Here is a 20,738-nt window from a genome sequence, read left to right on the forward strand (position 1 = left end):
AAATTATTAAGGAAGAAATAACACTAATCCTTCACAAGTTCTTCAGAAAAATAGAGTAAGAGGTAACACTTTCTAAGTGATTTTATGAGAACAATATTGCCCCAATATCAAAACCAGACAAAGACATCATAAGAAACCTATAGATGCATATACATTATGAATACATATACAAAAATTCTCAACAACATAGGAACAAACAAAATCTATCAACATTTAAGAAGAATTATACTCCATAACTAAATGGAATTTATTCTGTGAATGCAAGTTTGGCTTGATGCCCAAAAATCAATCAATGATTATATTAATAGAATTATACATTATATTAATAGAATGAAAGATAACAACTACATAATCATCCAGAAAAAGCAGAAAAAGCTTTTGACAAAAACAAATACTCGGTCATGATAAAAACACTCAACAAACTAGGAACATAACAGAACTTCCTTAATCTGATAAAAGCCTTAATGAAAAACTCCAGCTAACTTCACATGTAGTGGTGAAAGATAGAATGCTTTGTCCCTAAGAGCAGAATAAGACAATGATGCCTGCTCCTGCCACTTCTACACAACAATGGTACTGGAGGTGTGCTGAATACCAGAAAGCCATTTCCTACCTTTCTGACTGTGTTAGGCCACTTTGATTCTAGGTATAACCCTAGGAGGAAAAACAACCATGAAGATACTGACTGTGTCAAGAACCTGGTACTTGGAAAATAATATTTTCTAAATTTAATTTAAAAGAACATAGTAATATGACATTTCTCATGTCAGAAAGCTATGGCACAAATTCATACTGTTATCAGTGTTATGAAGGTTAAATGTGGCAAGAGCTACACAGGTGGGGAAGGACAAAATAAGTGGGGGCAGGGTAAGTTGGGGACAGAAAGTCTTGAAAGGGAAGGTATTTAAGCAGAATCTGGAAAAAAGGAGTAGATCTTTGTTAGGTGGTGACGCAACCTTGTATGTAGTGGTGAAAGATGGAATGCAGGGGGATGCGAACATTATGAAGACACTGAATAAACTAGGAATATAATGGGACTTGCTCAACCTGATAAAAGCCTCTATAAAAAACTCACAGCTAACCTTGTATGTAGTGGTGAAAGACAGAATGTTTTGCCCCCAAGAGCAGGAACAAGACAAAGATGCCTATTCTCGCCACTTAAAACAACTATACTGGAGGTGTGCTGAATGGAAGTGTGGAGGTATGAAACAGTTTAGCTTATCCGAGTAACATTTAGTAATTTATTAATGTGGCTGAAATGGAGAATGGAAGGGGCATGGTGAAAGATGAAATAAGAAAAATAGACAGAAGTGGGTCACCGGGAGCTCACTGATCCCATGAGGTGCTATCCTTACACCCATTTTCCATGCATGCTACCTTCTACACTCATTTACTCATTCTGTCCATTTTTTTTTAATGGTGCTTGACCTGCCATCACCCTGCTTTTGGCTTGGAGTCTAGGGCTTGACTCTTTGCCTATTCAGCCAAGGACTTTCCATTTTTCCACCTATTTGCAGCCCAACCAGCCCATTGCCTGTGTACTCAGACTCCTGCTGGACACATCCTGGCTGGAGTCCTGTCACTTCTGTGGCCAATTAGGGCAGACATGGCCTGGAAAGCTCTGGAATGTGTCTCTAGGGACTCTGACATTTTAAGTAGGAAACTGAAAGACCTAGGTGGTATTTTCATTTCTTTTTCTAGTTCACACAGACATGACTTTGTAAGAGAAATGAGGATGTGGAAAGTGAGTCACTAGCTACATAACTGGGACTATACAGTGGGCTTTGGTAATTAAAATGTTATTTTCCTGGCAATGGATAGATTTCATCTCATAAAGACTTGGAAAAATTTTAGTTATTTTTATATTTATTCTTAACACATTACACAAAACAAGTATGTTAGTTTAGAAAAATGTCATATTACTATGTTCTTTTAAAAAGCACAAAAGGACACAAATAATTAAGGAGATTATGCAAAAGAAAAATAAGGGTAGGGCAATAATAGAGCTAAGATTAGATAAACTCTCAGAAATACAAATAACCCATTTTTGCTATAAGGATCCTCACAGCTTTTCCTGACTGAAAGTCTTGGAGAAGCTGTCTTATGGATTCTTGTTGAGTAGTGAATATGTTTCAGACATCTCCTGCAATCAGTATAATAACTTTCATGTGGCTACAGAGTGGTTTAGAATTTGGGACCTAGAGCTAGACTTTCTAGGTTCAATCCTAGCTGCACTCTTTCAGCTTCAGATTCCTTATCTATAAAACAGGGATAAGAATTCCTACCTTTTAGGATGGTTGTGGGCATAAATGAAAAGTTGTAAAGTGTTTAGAACTGTATCTGGCATATAGTAAACACTATGGAGTATTACATTTTAAAAATTAAAAATAAATTTAATAATTATCAGTCAATGTCTATTCAATTTTGTTAAATTTAATTGAACATTTCTAAGATATAGATCTATAAAAGTACCAAAGAATGCTATCAAAACACATGGCTCTCTTATGGTCTGAATTAATCTAAGAGTGAAATTTATGGGAATGGTAGACAACATCTATCTTTTAAAAATACTGAGTAAAGCTCATCTTCTGAGGAAATTGAAGTAAAATATACAAGTAAAGTAAAAATAATCTCTGAGGAAGACAGAAAGATAATAATTTTCAAATAAAATCAGGGAGTGGAAATAATGGTTAAGACTGCAGTTGACTGAAGCTCATAAATAGAAAAGTTACACAACTTTTGATGAGGCCTCATGGGTTGGCATTAATCACTAGGATTCAATTATTGAAATATGGACTTGGTTCAGAAGAAAGATTGGAGGAAAAGACAGCATTGAATAAATTTATACTTATAGGGAAATCCAGGAGCCTGAAAATGAAAACATAATGGAACCAGCCAACTGGCTAAGCACAAATTAGAAAATGTCTAAGTCAGACAATTAGAATATGTCTAGTCAGATGGCAAAGGGGGAATAAATAAGCATTTAATAAGCATCTACTTCTGTGTCTGGGTTGGAATGGCCAATGGGAAACAGGTTCTCCTGCTTAGAACAAGTAGAAAAACTGCATAATTTACAGGACAATTTGTTCGAGGGCAGTGAGAAGTTGCTGTGGCAATGAGGATTAGAGGTAACTCAGTTTCTAGAAAGGGAGAAATCCAGATAGAAGAGGGAATTATTACAGCTCCTTTTACTTTGAGGGTATGTGTTGATTCTGGGTTGGCGAGGGTGGTGGTGGTGCTAGTGGGCTCAGGAATCTAGGATTTCTGACTCATGAAGCACTTGTAAGGAACAGAGAAACCAGTAAATCTTTTGGTGGAGACCTAGTGGTAGGGAGGAATGGGACTCAAGCTAAATTTCCACTCAGTACATTTTCATAGGGTTGTATATGTCAGGAGGCAAAAACATTTAAGGAGAAAACCTCTAAAAAACAGTGTTTTAGCAGTTTTGGAAGGCAGTGATTAGATTCAAGGTAGGGAATATACACAGTACACTAGGCTTTCAGTTGAGAACTCTGAAAGGCCATGACTAAAATGAGACCATGAGTACAGCCTAGCCTTGACTCAGCACAGTTCCTGAGTAGAGTAGGATGATCAGCTGCCACTTTATCTGCCAGGGGCAGGGAAGGGTGAGCCCTTTCTAGAGGAAGCCTGTACCAACTGGAGACTCTACAATTTTGTTTGATTATTTATTTGTTTACTTATAGTATTGGGGATTGAACTCAGAGGCGCTCTATCACTGAGATATAAACCTAGTTTTTTCTTTCTCTCTCTCTCTCTCTCTTTTTTTCAATTCTGAGACGGGGTTTCACTAAGTTGCTCAGGCTGGTCTTGAACTTTTGATCTTCCTATCTCAGCCTTCTGAGTAGCTAGAATTATAGGCATGTGCCACTGCATGTGGCTCTACAATTTATTTATTGACAGTTCATCTTTCACTAAAATATTGTCAAATATGCTGAAGATCAGTAAAATATATCTAAAAACCAAAAGAAAAAAGAAACAATAAGAACAAATCCACTTGACTCCGGTATTGGGGTTAGCTGAGAACTTCAAAATGCCTATGATTAGTATGTTAAAGAAAACAGGTAAAAATATGAAGAATTTCTCTAGAGAATTAGACTCTGCCCCCAAATCCCCATTAAAAGTCTAATTAATTGCTGGGAGTGGTGGCACACACCTGTAATCCCAGTGGCTCTGGGGACTGAGGAAGGAGGATTACAAAAGCCAGCCTCAGCAATTTAGCAAGGCCCCAAGCAACTCAATGAGACCCTGTCTTAAAATTAAAAAAGGGATGGGGATGTGGCTCAATGGTTAAGTGCCTCTGGGTTCAATCTCTGGTACTAAAAAAAAAAAAAAAAAAAAAAAGGAGGGGCTGGGATTTTGGCTAGGCGGTAGAGCGCTCGCTCGCCTAGCATGGGTGGGACCCTAGTTCCATCCTTAGCACCACATAAAAATAAAGGCATTTTGTTGTGTCCATCTGCACCTAAAAAAAATAAATATTTTTTTAAAAAAGGAACTGTGGACATGTGGACATAGCTCAGGGGCAGAGTGCCCCTGTGTTCAATTCCTAGTAGTAAAAACAAACAAACAAAAAACATGCCAATTAATATGGTACCAATGTACCAGGCAAATTAGAAGAGGGAGAGATTGGGTAGGGAAGCCAGTTAGGAATTTACTGAAGAAGTCTTGCTGAGAACAGCCTGGGAACAGACAAGAAAGGGCAGTTACACCTCAGTGTTACAATGTGACTTAGTGGTGAAATGGGTGTAAAGGGGGAGATGGCTGAAAGTGACTGAGGTTTCAAGCCTGGGTGACTAGACAATGGTGGTGCTGCTATTAACAGAAAGACAGAAGTTAGAATGAGAAGTTAGGTGGAAGGGAAACTCATAGTGAGAAAGAGAAGGCAAGAGAGGAGCTGACTTAACATCAAATCTTAAAAGAACATATGAAAAAAGTGTAAGAAAGAATACAAGAGGAAGGATAAAACTAAGGAAGTGTGGTAAACCTGTGACAACAGGGTGAGGGAGGCTAAAACTCGTAAGTCTGTCACAATGTGAATTGTGGTTGAATGAATAAGCTGAAACTTGTGAAAAATTCTTCTTTCTGTAACATACTGCTGTGCAGGAATTTTGCTGCTTGGAGATGTTATGTAGAAAGCAATAAGGAAGAGCCATTTCAATACTGTTTTTCTTCTCTTTTCTACACTAGGAGAGTGGTCTTTAATTTGGTGATGGAATGAACAGAGCTGAGAGAACAATGGCACAAAATGAGTGAAGAGTGGTTATGAGTGCCTAGCCACTTTAAAAGTGACTTCAAGCCCAGTGAAATATAGAACCGTGGGGGTTAAGTGAAGGGAGGATTAGCCTCAGTGTTGTAGTTTGTACTTATCTGTGTATACACAGGGAAGTTTAAAGCGTGGGCTTTGTAGTCAAATAGAACTAGGTTCAAATTCTGACTTGGCCATTTTGGTAGCTGTGTGATGATTGGTAAATCTCTTGGTCTCTTTACAGCTTTCTCCATCTGTAAAAATAAGGATAGCAATCTCTACCACACATAGTATGGTACTGTGAGGATTAAATGAGGTAAAGCATACAGAACACTTGGTTAAGTGCCTATATTTATTAAGTACTCCAAAAAAATGGGTATCTATTAGTCATGGGTCAATCATATACTTGTGTGTTTGCATGACAGAGGATTGATAAAGATAAGGTCTTTTCATCCCTAGGGCAGTGCCTGGCACATAGTGGTCAGTAAATATTGTTAAACAAAACAAACAAACACAGATGTTTAATTAACCCTGAGGTTAATTGCAGGGAGACTTTGATCTTGTGTATGTAAGCCAGGATGGAAGTGAATAGTTTTTCCCATCCTTACTTTTAATGGCTACATAATATTTCATTGCTTGGCCAATTATAGATCCTATAATATTTCTCCTATTTATATTTAATCACTTATATATTTAGGACATTTAGGTTGTTACCATTTTTTTTACCATGATAAATAACATGGAGATGAACATCCTGTACACACATCTTTGCCCCTTCTTCTGATTACTTTCTTGGGATACCTTACCAGTAAAAGTGCTGAAGGGTATAATTTTCTATAAAATTTATATTCACTGTAGCAGTGTGTTAAAATGCCAATGTATGTTTAAAATATTATATACTATAAAAATGTATTGAGGAAGCTGGGGGTATAGCTCAGTGGTAGAACACTTGTTAGCATGTGTGAGGCTCTGGGTTTGATCACCAGAACCAAACACACACACACACACACACACACACACACACACACACACACACTGTAATGAAGACACATGTGAGAAATTCTCCTAAGTGATGTATCTTCTCCAGGATTCTGAGGAATTGGGTGGAGTAAATAGTAAACTGAGGGCTGGGGATATAGCTCTGTTGGTAGAGTGCTTGCCTCACATGTACAAGGCTCTGGGCTCAATCCCCAGCACCACACACACACACACAAAAAAAAAGTAAACTGAGCTGTTGGACACTGACAATCAGAACTGGTCTGCTGTCTCTGCTCTGCAAAGACAGGAGGTGGGTGTTCTTCAGATAGGAAACAGGAACTCAGTGGGTGGACCCTAAAAGGGAGTTTGGGCTTTGAAACAGGAAAAGAAGTTGGCTTCTGATAGAGAGACACAAGGCTGGGCTGTCCTGATCAACTACTTTCTACTAGTTCAAATCCTCATTCTTTTCTGTCTTTGGATTCTATTTGCAGTTATTTTATCTTGATATCTAAGTATTCCATTTTGTGTGTGTGTGTGTGTGTGTGTGTGTTTATTTCCATTTCAGGGAGTGACAAACCTCTAATTGTTCAAGTCAGAAACCAAGGAGTTATTTATTACTTACTCTTCCTCACTCCCAACATTCAATCCTACACTAAGTTCTGATATTTCTATTTCTCTATTTGTTTACTTTTCTCATCTTGACTTCCAATATTCTAGTCTAAGCCACAATGTTCTCTACCTTATTTTCTTGTTTCCATTCTTGCTTCTGCTAGTTTTTAGTTCTAATTTCTGTCCAAGGAATATTTTAAAGTTTTAGAGAGATGATATAATTTCTCATGATTTCTTTCTCTGCTTAAACTCCAAAGTCTTTAATTTAGTCTAAAGTTTTGCATGATTTGACCCCTGCTTGCTTCTTCAACCCCACCTATTGCCTTTCTCTCCCTCCTTTATGTTTTAGTCACAATGGCTCCCCCTCATCCTCCAGCCCCAGCTCATCATAGTGCTGGGGATGAAACCCAGGACTTTGCACTGAGTAACTCTGCCACTGAGTTACTTCCACAGTTTCTTTCTTTTTTGGTTGCATAATGGGTTTTCCATTCTTAATCCTTCCTTTAGCATTTTCCAGTCTTCAAGTAGCCACACATTCCTTTCCCTGCCTTGAGTGTTCTTCCTACCACATTTCACCTGGCTAATTTCCATTCATCTTGAAGATCTCAGTTTAAATGTTACTGCCACAGATAGGCTCTCTTATAGCAGCTTATTCTTTTCCTTTATAAACTTCTCACAATTAAAACTTTATTTATCTCTTCTATTAGAGAATAAGTTTCTTGAGGAAAAGAAAATGTCTATTTTGTCTTCATTAAATATATATCTATGGCTTAGTACAGAATCTGGTACAGACCAAGGGATGTTCATTTAAATGAACTATAATGTTTAGCAGCACAGTGTTAGGAAGGAAGTAGGTTTTAGAATATATTATTGTGGAAAATTCTCTGCCATTTAAATGGTAAGTTTGTAAAATAAGGGATTTTGAACTTTAGTATTATATAACTAAATTCAGGAATTATTCTCTATAGCATACAGTCAACAAAGGCAAATAATATTTATTCCAAGTATCAGAGTATTTCCAGCTTCCCTCCCTGTCTTCTTGAGGGTTGAAGCAGGTCTAGATTAGGAAAGGATTTGTGGCGATTTTTCAGAGGCTGGTACTTGTCTTCTTTCTCACCTGTGGACAGAATACTCACCAGAAGGCTGTGACACAAAGCATGAAAATGCTGCTGATTTGTCTCCAGCTCATCCCAGTCCAGCTGCCAACAGCTTGTGGGTCTGAGGATGAAGGGGAGTCCATATGTCAATGACTCGCAGAGTCCGCTAGATTTTAGAGCCCTGGGAAGAGATGATGGCAGAGAGAGAGACTATTCAGTGATATCTAGAACTTCTACCCAGATACACTTAAATCCAGCATAAGTCTAAGACCCCATTGTGAAAGCTTTTAGATTAGGATCCATGAATTATTCAGTTTTATATGGCCAGTACCTAGCGTGGCATCTTGCATACAGAAGATTCTCAAAGCTCAGGAATCTGTGCATGGGATCTGTGGAACTAGGAAATAGTAAAAGTGGCCTTTGCCATCATTGTTCATTCTACCTTAGAATTTCTAATACTTAGAGAAATGGGAGGGGCAGGGATAGAGTCTGTGTGCCATTTGCTCCTTGAAAATTGAATTTCTATTCTGATGTCTAAATATAGTAGGCATTCAATGAACATTCACTGACAATTAAACACCTTTCTAGTGATCATGCTTTTCCTGTGTTCAGAGACTTCTGGATTTCCAGTTCTCATAAAGATCTCAAAGTGTTCTGCAGCAGCGCTTCTTTCACCACCTCCTCTTTTCCCATCATGTGTTGAGTAGCCTGACCTTGGTTTCTCATGCCAAACTTGTATCAGCTACCTTGGAACTAGCTCTTGCCTGTCTGACACTTGAAAATGTAGTTTAAATCTCTGGACTTCTTAGGTATGGAACCAGTAATAATAGCATTTTCATAGATTGGGGAGATTCCTTGGACCATACTTGATTACTTGGAGTTTGTAACAAGAGGCTGAGGACTGGGAAGCCATCTGGTAGAGCGTGCTGAGGTCTCCTTTGGGGTCATCCATTCTGGAGGCACCGTCAGCTGTACCAGGGAGCAGGGATGGGCTGAGAAGTCGCTCTTGGAGATCACATTTCAGGCACACTATAGTAAAATTGGCATTGGAGGAGAGACTGTGGGTCACAAGTTACTTTGGGCTATGTCATTAAGAGAACATCTGCCACCCATTTCACTTCTACCAGGCAAAGGAGGGATGGAAGGAGGCAGGAGAGTGGGAAGAGGAAATCATGATTGGTTTGGGAAGGTAAAGCAGGTGCAAAATAGAAACAGTATTTCTATTGCTTTACATGATAGTTAACACATTTTCTGAATCTGACATGATTTTTACTTGTTTTACTTCTAGGTGGGCTGAGCAACTGTCTCACAGCAAGAGATCTGGCTTGTAATCCAGTCTGAGAGAAATTTGTGTCCTCTGTGGAGCAGGCAGCTAATGCCAAACATGCAGGGGCCTTTTGGCAATCACAGAAGGAAATTTTGTCTTTGCTGCTTCCTTGTGGCTAAGATTTGGCAAGATTGCAGGCCAGAAGAAGGAAGAGTAGGAAAGCAGAAGTCAGGCAGTCAGATGACTGCTACTATTTCTCTGTGGGCTCTTCTAGGGACATTCAGGGATATGGAAGGAATAAGTTTTTTTGAAATAGCTTATTTTTAATTTTTCAAAGAAACCTGATTATTGGACTTTGGGCCCTAGAGCATCACTCGAACCAGCATCAGACAAGAGTTCTGAGGAGGGATGAGACTGGGTATGAGCTATTTATCTAGATATTACACTCTTTGTCTGTATTTTGCTTCTGCTCCAGCAGTTATATCCTCATGTTATAGGGTTCAGTATTCCATTGCATTAGGCTTGAATCCTTGATATTAAAAAGTTTTCAATAGAACATACCTGAGTTGCATATTGACAACTACAAATCTACAAATGTTGAGTACTTGTGAGAAGGCTGGTAGTTGACAGGAATGAATTGTGAAATGACTAGTGAGGTAAAAACAAAAGTAGAAATAATATGGAAGAAAACAGTGGCAATATAAATGTCAGGTTCAGCTGGTAATCAGCTTATACATGGAATCCCTTTATCTCTCATGCCTTTGGACTGAAACCTAACAGCTTGTGTTCACTGGATCCTGAACCCAGTGAATAAGATATAGATATTAATTCTGGGTGAGCTATCTCTTGGCCAGGTATCTCCTAGAGCACAGAAAGTCAGTTGGAGGGACTTTTCCTAGGATTTCAGCTCCCCTCATTTCCTCTGTGCTTGACTTCTCCACTTCTAGTCCCTCGTATTTAGTACTGGGCAGCTGTGTTCATCTAGCTAAAGTTTTTAATGATGGTTGCAATGAAAATCACCTAGAGAAATCTGCCCTGCCCTGTCCCGTACTGGGGATTGAATCCAGGGGTACTTTACCATTGAACTACATTTCCACCCACTTTTTAAAAAATATATTTTTTAAGTTGTAGATGGATATATAATATCTTTATTTATTTTTATGTGGTGCTGAGGATTGAACCCAGTGCCTCACACATGTGAGGAAAGCACTTTACCACTGAGCTACAGCCCCAGTCCCTTTTTCCACCTACTTTTAAAAAATATTTTATCTTAAGACAGGGTCTTACTATGTTGCTGAGGCTGTCCTTAAACTTGTGATCCTCCTTCCTCAGCCTCCTGAGTAGCTGGGATTACAGATGTGCACCACTGTGCCTAATTTCAAGAGAACTTCTGAAAAATATTGATGTCTGGGTCTAAACCAGATCAATTAAATCATGATCTCTGGGGATGAAGCCCAGATGTATGTATTTTTATAAAGTTTCATAGTGGTTCTCATTTATTTATTTATTTGTTTTTTAGTTGTAGTTGGACACAATATCTTTATTTATTTATTTTTTATGTGGTGCTGAGGATAGAACCCACAGCCTCGTACATGCTAGGTGAGCACTCTACCTCTGAGCCACAATCCCAGCCCAGTGGTTCTTTTTTTTGGAGGGGTACTAGGATTGAAACCAAGGTACTTAACCACTGAGCAACATCCCTAGTGCTTTTTTATATTTTATTTTGAGATAGAGTCTCACTAAGTTGCCTCATGAGCCACTGGGATTACAGGCATGCACCACCATGCCCTGCCCTCATGTGGTTCTTATTGCAGCTAGGGCTGAGGACTACACAGACTGGAAAAACTGTTTAGCAGGGCTTAGATCTAGATGCAGGCATGCTTCTCACCACCCAGAGCTGAGGTGCAGAGGTGGCAAAGTCCATACTGGAGAACAGGAAAAGACATTAATCTGTGACTGCCTGCATGCTCTGTTTGCCAGAGCAAGATCTCTAAGTGAAGCTCCTAGAGATGAGTTCTGCATTCCTCCTAAGAGCCTATAGTAGGAGAGTTCACAGTTTTTGTTTTGTTTGCTTCATTTATTATTTTTTGAAGTAAGACACATGTCCACAACTCCATATGTGAGGCAATGCTTTTAGTTTAAAAAATAATAGCTGAGTACAGTATGATTTTTATTGTGGTTGTTTATAATTTCAGTCAGATCACATCACCCTAGAGGAAGCCTAATTTCCCCTAACCTCATTCCAACTGTGTCTGAACATCTGGGCTCCAAGGATGATGTCTCCAGTACACCAACTGACTGAAGTCTTGGTCTAAGTTCTACATGTACCTTAAGATTTGAAGATTCTGAAACATGATTACAGATGGATATGAACATTATGACTCTGACTCTGGTGTTGAAAGCCTTGGAAAAAGGGTGTGGGGGAAGCCACAGAAATTCTGATTAGCATTATAGGCAGATGTCATGTAACAGTGGAGGAAAGACTGGTTGTAGTAGGGTCCCCACCCTCCTAATGAGAAAAGTGAACCTCTAGCTCCTTTATTCAGAGTTGTCTAGCATGGAGCAGGTTAGTGATGGATAAAGGCTCGGGGTCTGGAGGCAAACAGATGTGCATTTTGATTCTCTGGGCTGCAAGTGGTCAGATGTATGAAATATAGATTTTAATCCTAAGGGTAAAGAATGGGCCCTGGAATTGTCTAGCTTCAAATGGTGGCTCTGCTATTAATTTTTCTATACACCCATGGAAAAGTATTTAATTTCTTTGTCTCAGCTTTCTCATGTATAAAACAGGGATAATATTGTACTTAATTGATTTGAAGACATATTTCCCTCCTCACACTATCTCTATATCTGTCTTACAATTGCCATTGGCCAGACAGACATTCTTAGCACTTACTACTCTAATCTAAAAGAACTCTCTCAATAAAGATAAAATAATACTTCTAAGTAACAAGGAAACACTGTTTCATGTTTAATTGGCATGTTTTCTTTCTTAGTGGTACATAAAATAGTGATGTATCTTCTAATCGATAGCATCTTAGATTCAATGACATATGGTAATAGTACCTGCCTCATTACATCATTATAAACATGAAAAGGGATAATTCAAAGAAACAAGTTACCATACTGCTTGGCAGAGAAAGAAAATTCAATAATGTTAATTATAAACTAGCTTCTGTATAAAGTCACTAGCTACCTGGAGGGAAGCAGAGTTCTGATGACTATCCCTAGCAAGAAAGGTCTTGGGAAATCATAAATTTTATTTAATTATACCTCCAAAAGGCTCTTCCCTGTCCTGAAGTAACAATGGTCAGAGCAGAGTTCTATTACAGATGAAGAAAAGAGAACAAACATAAAACTCAAATATACTGCTAATGGTCAAGAAAGAGCCCTCAGAGGAGATAGAAACCCCAGTGTATCATTTCAGAGCCTGTGAGAAGGGCTCCAGGAAGCATCACATCCCACTTAACCTTCAACCCTCAGTGATGTCTGTAGCCACTACCAATGTTCTATTCAATCCACTTTATCCTTTCCCTTAGAAGCTGGTCCCTAAGCAATTGGCTTTCTCAAGCTCAGAGTGACAGTATTGATTGCAGGCCCTGCTAACTTAGTCCCTGAGCCAACCTTCAAAGGGATCGGGAGAATAGAAATGGCCTCATTTACTATCTAGTTAAGTACCAAGATCAGCCAGAACAATATGCAGAACCTTGATGGCATGCCTGGAACATAGGATTGATCTCTTAGTTTCAATTATTGCCCAAACTGCCTTGGGAACATGGTCTGTGAACACTAGTTGTTCTCCCTAGGGCTTGCCTTTGGAGTTGCTTTAGTTTTCTCAATTTTGTACCTGCCTAGAGAGATTTCTATTTAATATTGGCTCTTTTCCTCTTACCATAGGTCCTGTGGATATTGAGGTATCAAATGACTCAAATTATAGTGCCAATAATGTTTGCCACATTAAAAATGAGAATACTGAGAAAATATATGATTGTGTTCTTATGTAGTGTAGCTGATGACCTATCATTGAGGTATCTAAGGTTTTGCTCCTAAACTAATTGGCTCTTACTATCTGGGCTTAATTAGGTCTAGCTTTTTAACTGTGTTACTTTTTTTTTAAAGAGAGAGAGAGAATTTTAATATTTATTTTTTAGTTTTTTTGGTGGACACAACATCTTTGTTTGTATGTGGTGCTGAGGATCGAACCCGGGCCGCACGCATGCCAGGTGAGCGTGCTACCGCTTGAGCCACATCCCCAGCCCTAACTGCGTTACTTTTAAAAAGTTTTCTTCTTAATCTTTGTGCTAACACTGGACAGCCTCATCCAATCTCTAAGCCTCAACTATTCTGTATTCTGATGATTCACTGAACTACAGTCCTAATCCTAGATAAGACTATTTATAACCTATATGATATATCTTTGGTGGGTTGTGTACTTGGATTATCCCTGGCACTGGAAATGTTGCTGAAACACTGTGAAGGAAGAAGGAGATGGATGTGTTCTTGGTCTGTTCCACTGTTATGCAGCCAGGCTTTGAAGAAAAATTCCATGCTGATAACATCGTTGTCTATAATCTGAAGTTCAATGTCAGTTCCCAGGATAGAACTCTCTGCAGAAGACAGGGAAGTAAATAGTGGTTAAAGTGTTAATTTTTAGACTATAAAATCTGAAAATATAAAATTCAAATGTACCTATCTTTTGACCCATTCATTGCATTTCTAGATATCTAACCTAAAAATTCTTAGACAGTACACAAAGAGATATATGCGAAGATGTTCAGGGTATCATTGTGGTCATAACAAATAATCAAAACCCCAAACAGGAGGCAATTCCAGTGTCCATCAATAAGGGAAAGCTTAAATAAATCATGGTACACTTAAACTATGGAGTATTATGCAGCTGTTAACAATGTAAAACTAAATGTACTGACATGGAAAGCTAGTAAATAAATAAAGTGAATAAATGAAGTTTTTGTATAACAGATATGATTCAATTTGTACAAACAAAACCATCTGCCTAAGTACATACATATGTATGTACTTGTAAAGTGCACTTTACAAATATCTAGAAGGCTATCATCAAATTGTTAACAGTAGATAGGGAGGGGAAGTGGGGCAGGGCTCTGAGATATGTTCCCTTTTTACTATTCATACTTCTGCATTTGTTAATTTTATTGTAGTTGTGAATTTCTTGTGTCTAACAATATTTTAGAATATAAAAAGGAAAGAAATTATACAGAAATGTAAGTTAAATAGTTAATAAGGGGGATTTTGACTTTATGCTATTATTTTATAGTGAAAATATAATTATTACTTCTGTCATAAGAACAAATTTTAAAAAATTAAAAAAAGAGAAAAATATGAACCACTGGGCTATGGCAAAAAGGGATTGGCCTGGTGGAGTGTGATTTAATTCCAAATTTGAATGAGTGATGCTGGGTAGTGGGGTAACGAGGTTTTGTGGTGTACTTCTAGCTTCAGGCAACACTATCTCTGGCATTGGTGTCTGGGTTTGCAGATAAAGAATGTTAGTGAAATCCAAATATAAGGTGATGGAGGAAACAAAGACAGAGGAAATGAGGCAAGAACTGGAAGAAACTGAAGAGGATCCTGACTTCCTTGACTTCATCATGAGGGACTCTCTGAAATACTTTTATAAAAGGCCTAAGAAAAACCAGTTGCTCTAATGAATTAACTTCTGTGTAAGCTGGAATCCAAGGGAGAAGGCTGGTTTATTTCTAGAACGACATTCCTGAGGATAAGTAGGTAGTGGTGATAGACTCCACAGGGAACAAAGGGACTTTAGTCCAACATGTTGGTTTCAACACAGGAGAGGAGTGGAAAGAGTTAGATGACTTCATGTATTTAATGCCTTATCCTGTGGCTCAAGGCGAGTACCAAATGCATTTTTCTGTGACCAGAGGATTAAAACTACCCTTTTCCATGGATAATTATGGGGATTCATCAGTTAACTAATTATTTCATTCATTTCATCAGACATAAATGACATTTTTTGCCCTTAGGAATTTATAAAGCAATATTATTATTGACCATTTCTCCCCAAAGTCTCATCTGTCCCATTATTATGTTTTAGGTTAGTATAATGATAAATATAAAGACACTGCCAAACATTCCTTGTAAATAAAGAGAAGCATCCTTAAAAAATAATGTGAATATTATTTTGTCACTGGCAAAATAAAAAGTAATTTAATTTTTCCAAGGTTGTTGCCTGGATTTTGACTTGGGCAACAAGGATGGAAATGACTTAGTGGCTTCTCTTCAGTGAGGTAAAGTAGTTACTAAAGCACACAGGGCAGTTATAGACTAAAGAAATGGAATTAAGAAAAGGAGCTCTGGAAGAAGAGAGGATAAAATTACTTAGAGTTCAAATGATAAAATTTTGGAGAAGATAAAATAAGTGTAAAGGGTGGAAGATTAGAAACTCCTACTATGGGTGATATAGTGGGGAAAATACAGTTGTAAGTTATTAAGAATCTGGAAATAAGAAAAATAGGGGTTTCCTCAGATAGTTAAACTTTAAAATCGACACAGAATGGTCAGGTCAATGAAAACCAGGTCCCCTAAGAAAGTAGGATGTCTTATTGACCTGAGCAAGACTTGGCATAGCCTTATTGATGGTATTGACATATCTAGAGGATGAATGTGTCTACTGGAAGGGGAAAGATCTGGTCAGAAATGAGCACAGAGAATTGCTTTTCTATTCTGGGTCTTTTATTTTTCCAGATGAATTTCATGATTGCTTTATCTATTTCTACAAGAAATGCCTTTGGGATTTTGATTGGCATTGCATTAAACCTATAGAGAACTTTTGGTAATATCACCATTTTGATGATGTTAGTTTTGCCTATCCATGAACAGGGTATATTTTTCCATCTTCTAAGATCTTCTATTTCTCTCTTTAGGGTTATGTAGTTTTCATTGTATAAATCTTTCACCTCTTTTGTTAGGTTGATTCCCAAGTATTTTACTTTTTTTGAGGATATTGTGAATGGGGTGGTTGTCCTCATTTCCATTTCAGAAGATTTGTCGCTGATGTACAGGAATGCCTTTGATTTATGCATGTTGATTTTATATCCTGCCACTTTGCTGAATTCATTTATTAGCTCTAGTAGTTTCTTTGTAGAACCTTTTGGGTCTGCTAGGTATAGGATCATGTCATCCGTAAATAGTGATAATTTAAGTTTTTCTTTTCCTATCTTTATGCCTTTAATTTCTTTCATCTAATTGCTCTGAAACAGGCGGTATAGCGATAACAGACTTCAAACTATACTACAGAGCAATAATAACAAAAACAGCATGGTACTGGTACCAAAACAAGCGGGTGGACCAATGGTACAGAATAGAGGACACAGAGACCAATCCACAAAATTACAACTATCTTATATTTGACAAAGGTGCTAAAAGCATGCAATGGAGAAAGGATAGCATCTTCAACAAATGGTGCTGGGAAAACTGGAAATCCATATGCAACAAAATGAATCTGAATCCCTTTCTCTCGCCATGCGCAATAGTTAACTCAAAATGGATCAAGGAGCTTGATATCAAAACAGAGACTCTGCGTCTGATAGAAGAAAAAGTTGGCTCTAATCTAAATATCATGGGGTTGGGCTACAATTCCTTAATAGGACACCCATAGCATAAGAGATAAAAACAAGAATCAACAAATGGGACTTACTCAAACTAAAAAGTTTTTTCTTAGCAAGAGAAACAATAAGAGAGGTAAATAGGGAGGCTATATCCTGGGAACAAATTTTTACTCCTCACACTTCAGATAGAGCCCTAATATCCAGAGTATTCAAAGAACTCAAAAAATTAAACAATAAGGAAACAAATAACCCAATCCACAAATGGGCCAAGGACCTGAACAGACACATCTCAGAGGAGGACATACAGTCAATCAACAAGTACAAGAAAAAATGCTCACCATCTCTAGCAGTCAGAGAAATGCAAATTAAAACCACCCTAAGATACTATCTCACTCCAGTAAGAATGGCAGCCATTATGAAGTCAAACAACAAGTGCTGGCGAGGATGTGGGGAAAAGGGTACACTTGTACATTGCTGGTGGGACTGCAAATTGGTGTGGCCAATTTGGAAAGCAGTATGGAGATTCCTCGGAAAGCTGGGAATGGAACCACCATTTGATCCAGCTATTCCCCTTCTCGGACTATTCCCCAAAGACCTTAAAAGAGCATATTATAGGGATACAGCTACATCGATGTTCATAGCAGCACAATTCACAATAGCTAGACTGTGGAACCAACCTAGATGCCCTTCAATAGATGAATGGATAAAAAAAGTGTGGCATTTATACACAATGGAGTATTACTCAGCACTAAAAAAATGACAAAATCATGGCATTTGCAGGGAAATGGATGGCACTAGAGCAGATTATGCTTAGTGAAGCTAGCCAATCCCTAAAAAACAAATGCCAAATGTCTTCTTTGATATAAGGAGGGCAACTAAGAACAGAGCAGGGAGGAAGAGCATGAGAAGAAGATTACCATTAAACAGGGACGAGAGGTGGGAAGGAAAGGGAGAGAGAAGGGAAATTGCATGGAAATGGAAGGAGACCCTCATTGTTATACAAAATTACATATAAGAGGAAGTGAGGGGGAAAGGAAAAAAAACAGAGAAATGAATTACAGTAGATGGGGTAGAGAGAGAAGATGGGAGGGGAGGGGTGGGGAGGGGGGATAGTAGAGGATAGGAAGGGCAGCAGAATACAACATACACTAGTATGGCAGTATGTAAAAACGTGGATGTGTAACCGATGTGATTCTGCAATCTGTATATGGGGTAAAAATGGGAGTTCATAATCCACTTGAATCAAATGTATGAAATATGATATGTCAAGAGCTTTATGATGTTTTGAACAACTAATAATAATAAAAAAAATAAAGAAATGAGCACAGAGAAGAGGAGCAGCAGGCCCCTTCAAGTGTGGCTCAGAGAAGATCTACAGGCTCAGGAATGTGTCCCAATGGCAGGGATTGTGTATTACCTCTGCTCTTCTTGGTGATTATTGAGGTCTTGGTTCTTTTCTCCAAAATATCCTGACTTGGGCCAGAATATTAAACTTGAGCTTGGGAAGGAGAGTGCATCTCTGAGAGGGTGCTGACAAAGTCAACTTTATAAAGAACCCATCCAGAATACAGCCCCTGAATGAAGGGAAATGCTGTATTTCTCAGATGAGCCAGGCAATTAGACACCCACCAACATTCCTGAGGTTCTTTCTAACTTCTTAGCCTATACATTATTGGAAGACTCACAGAGTAGAGATTCTTCCTTTGGAAAAATTCTCACATAATTTCCATAGAAGTGCTGGACTTCAGGTTTTGCAGTCTTGAAGGGAGTAAGTATCTTTCTGGGACAGGCTCACATTATCCATACTAATTTGCACTAAAGACTAATGTGTGAACCAGGACACTTTAGAGGGAGAATTTCTTTTCCATTTTCTTTGTCACTGGTCAGGCTCAATTTTCTTGTATCTAGGTTACAGCAGTAGATCCTGAGCTGTCTTAGCAAATTCCCTCTTTTCCTCTCTAATACTTAGATCTGATTTCTGGCCCAGTTTTTCTGAAACATGCTTTCTCAGATCTCTCCTTTTCTATAGAGCACATATTCATTATTGTGGTCACTTACTCATCCTGGACCATCTGGTACAACTCCTTATTCCTCAATTACCCTTCACTTCATTTGTGATGACCTAGGCTATTCTTCCTCATTGCTACCTACTTAGATCTTGGTTTCCCATCATACTTCAAGATCAAGTTCAAATGCCACCTTTTTCATGTTGTCTGTCTTGATTTAACCTCCATGGACATATTCCCACAGCTTTTGGTTTACATTCACATATACATGGTTCACATTACATTCTACCTTTGTACTATTTTTATATCAGAACACATATGATCTCTCTCATTTAAACTCTTCAAGCATAGGAATTATTTCTTTTTGTTTGCATTCTCCCTCTCCCCCAACTCAGTGCCTTACACAGAGTTAAAGCTTAGCAAGCATCCATTGAATCAAACAATTGGTCTTATTACTCTTTCCTGTAACTCTTCTGCTTTAGCTAAGTTAGCCTCCTTGTCACATGACTTCCTTCCTTCCTTAGTGCTTTTATAACTCTTGTCAATCCATGGCCTGCACCTCCTCCAGCATTCAAGTCAGCACTGACTTTGTCCAGAAGTTATGCTTAAATATATCCTCCCTTATCTGAATTTAATTAGCACCCCTGGGTATCTGTGGGCTTCATTTGGGCAATATCAATGACACTTATTAATTATTTCTTAAGGGCTTTTCCCCCCTCTTTTCCTGAGTTTATGAAAGGCAGTGGGATTTAGTGGAAACACCAGGTTTAATTGTACCTTAAAAGTTGTTAGCTATGTGGTTTTGGGCAAAGTAGGGATAATAAAACCCATTTCCTACTTATCATGAGGCATTAAAATATGAGAGGCATCTAAGAATGGCGTGCAATAGGTCCAACAAATATAATTTTCTTCCTTCTCTCTCATCAACAAAATAATTAGCTAGCTCTTATATAATAAGAATATATTTTCCTTTTTTTTTTTTTTTTACACCACCTGCACCCTATTCTATACCCTGTTCTCCTTTGGCCTCTTCTCATTCCCTGACAACTACCAAAACATAAGAACACCAACCACAGGGCTGGGGATGTAGCTCAGTGTTAGAGCTCTTGCCAGAATGCAAGGCCCTAGGTTCAATCCCAAGTTCTGCAAGAACAAACGAACAAAACAAAACCCAAGGCCAACCCCTATTGCAATATTCCTCACATGAACAACTATATGTGCTAACCTTGGGGGTCAGAGAAGAGATGTCTCCTACATTGCCTGGAGAGTACATACTGTGTGCCTAATGAGATGAGCCCCTCTAATGGCATGAAACGCAGGGTTACTAGAATGAAGCTGTGGCCATGTCTGGATGGCTGTGCCTGGGTCACTGTTGCTGTAGTCTGTGTTTTTGGACTTACCCTGCCTCCCTGTGGCCACAGCAGTGACATCTTTCACTGAGCTCTCTTAAAGCTCTTATGGAAGGATCACACCATAATGGGAAAAATTTAGAAAGTCTAAATGATTTAAAGCCAGGTAATACCTAAAGCAGACCCTCTCAGAAGGAACCCCCCCAAATAGGGTTACATAATTGGAGTGTGTTTAAAATAGGATTCTCTGTATGTGTATACAATGGCCATATTTGTTTCTTGACATGAAGTCTCAAATAGAGACCCAGGAAAATGAAGCTCCTGTCCATTTTCCCCAGTCCCACAAAGGTCCTAATCTAGACACCAGACATGGTCCTTTCCAAATGACCCTAATGTGGCTTGTCTTTGCGTATCATGGATGAGCTTTATAGGTTTTGGGAACCATCTGAAATTGTATGTAATTTCAAGTATTTTGAATGGGCAGGGGAAGGAAATAGATTTTAACTTTTATTAAATTCTCAAAAGAGAATTTTGAGGCTGGGTCTGTATCTCAGTGGAAGAGTGC

The 20,738-nt window shown here is 38.4% G+C and overlaps 1 protein-coding gene across 1 annotated transcript in view; it reads right to left on the bottom strand.

Annotated features, from left to right (window-relative positions):
* Positions 1-20,738, bottom strand: part of M1ap (meiosis 1 associated protein) — a 104,093-nt gene that overhangs the window by 10,324 nt on the left and 73,031 nt on the right. The window contains exons 4-6 of the mRNA XM_026397472.2: positions 13,648-13,821; positions 8,814-8,976; positions 7,987-8,128 (exon numbers count right to left, since the gene is read on the bottom strand). Of these exons, the coding sequence (XP_026253257.2) occupies positions 7,987-8,128; positions 8,814-8,976; positions 13,648-13,821 (479 nt within the window). The remainder of the gene's footprint in view (positions 1-7,986; positions 8,129-8,813; positions 8,977-13,647; positions 13,822-20,738) is intronic.

Source organism: Urocitellus parryii, chromosome 12 (assembly GCF_045843805.1).
Source record: "Urocitellus parryii isolate mUroPar1 chromosome 12, mUroPar1.hap1, whole genome shotgun sequence".
Classification (NCBI taxonomy): domain Eukaryota; kingdom Metazoa; phylum Chordata; class Mammalia; order Rodentia; family Sciuridae; genus Urocitellus; species Urocitellus parryii.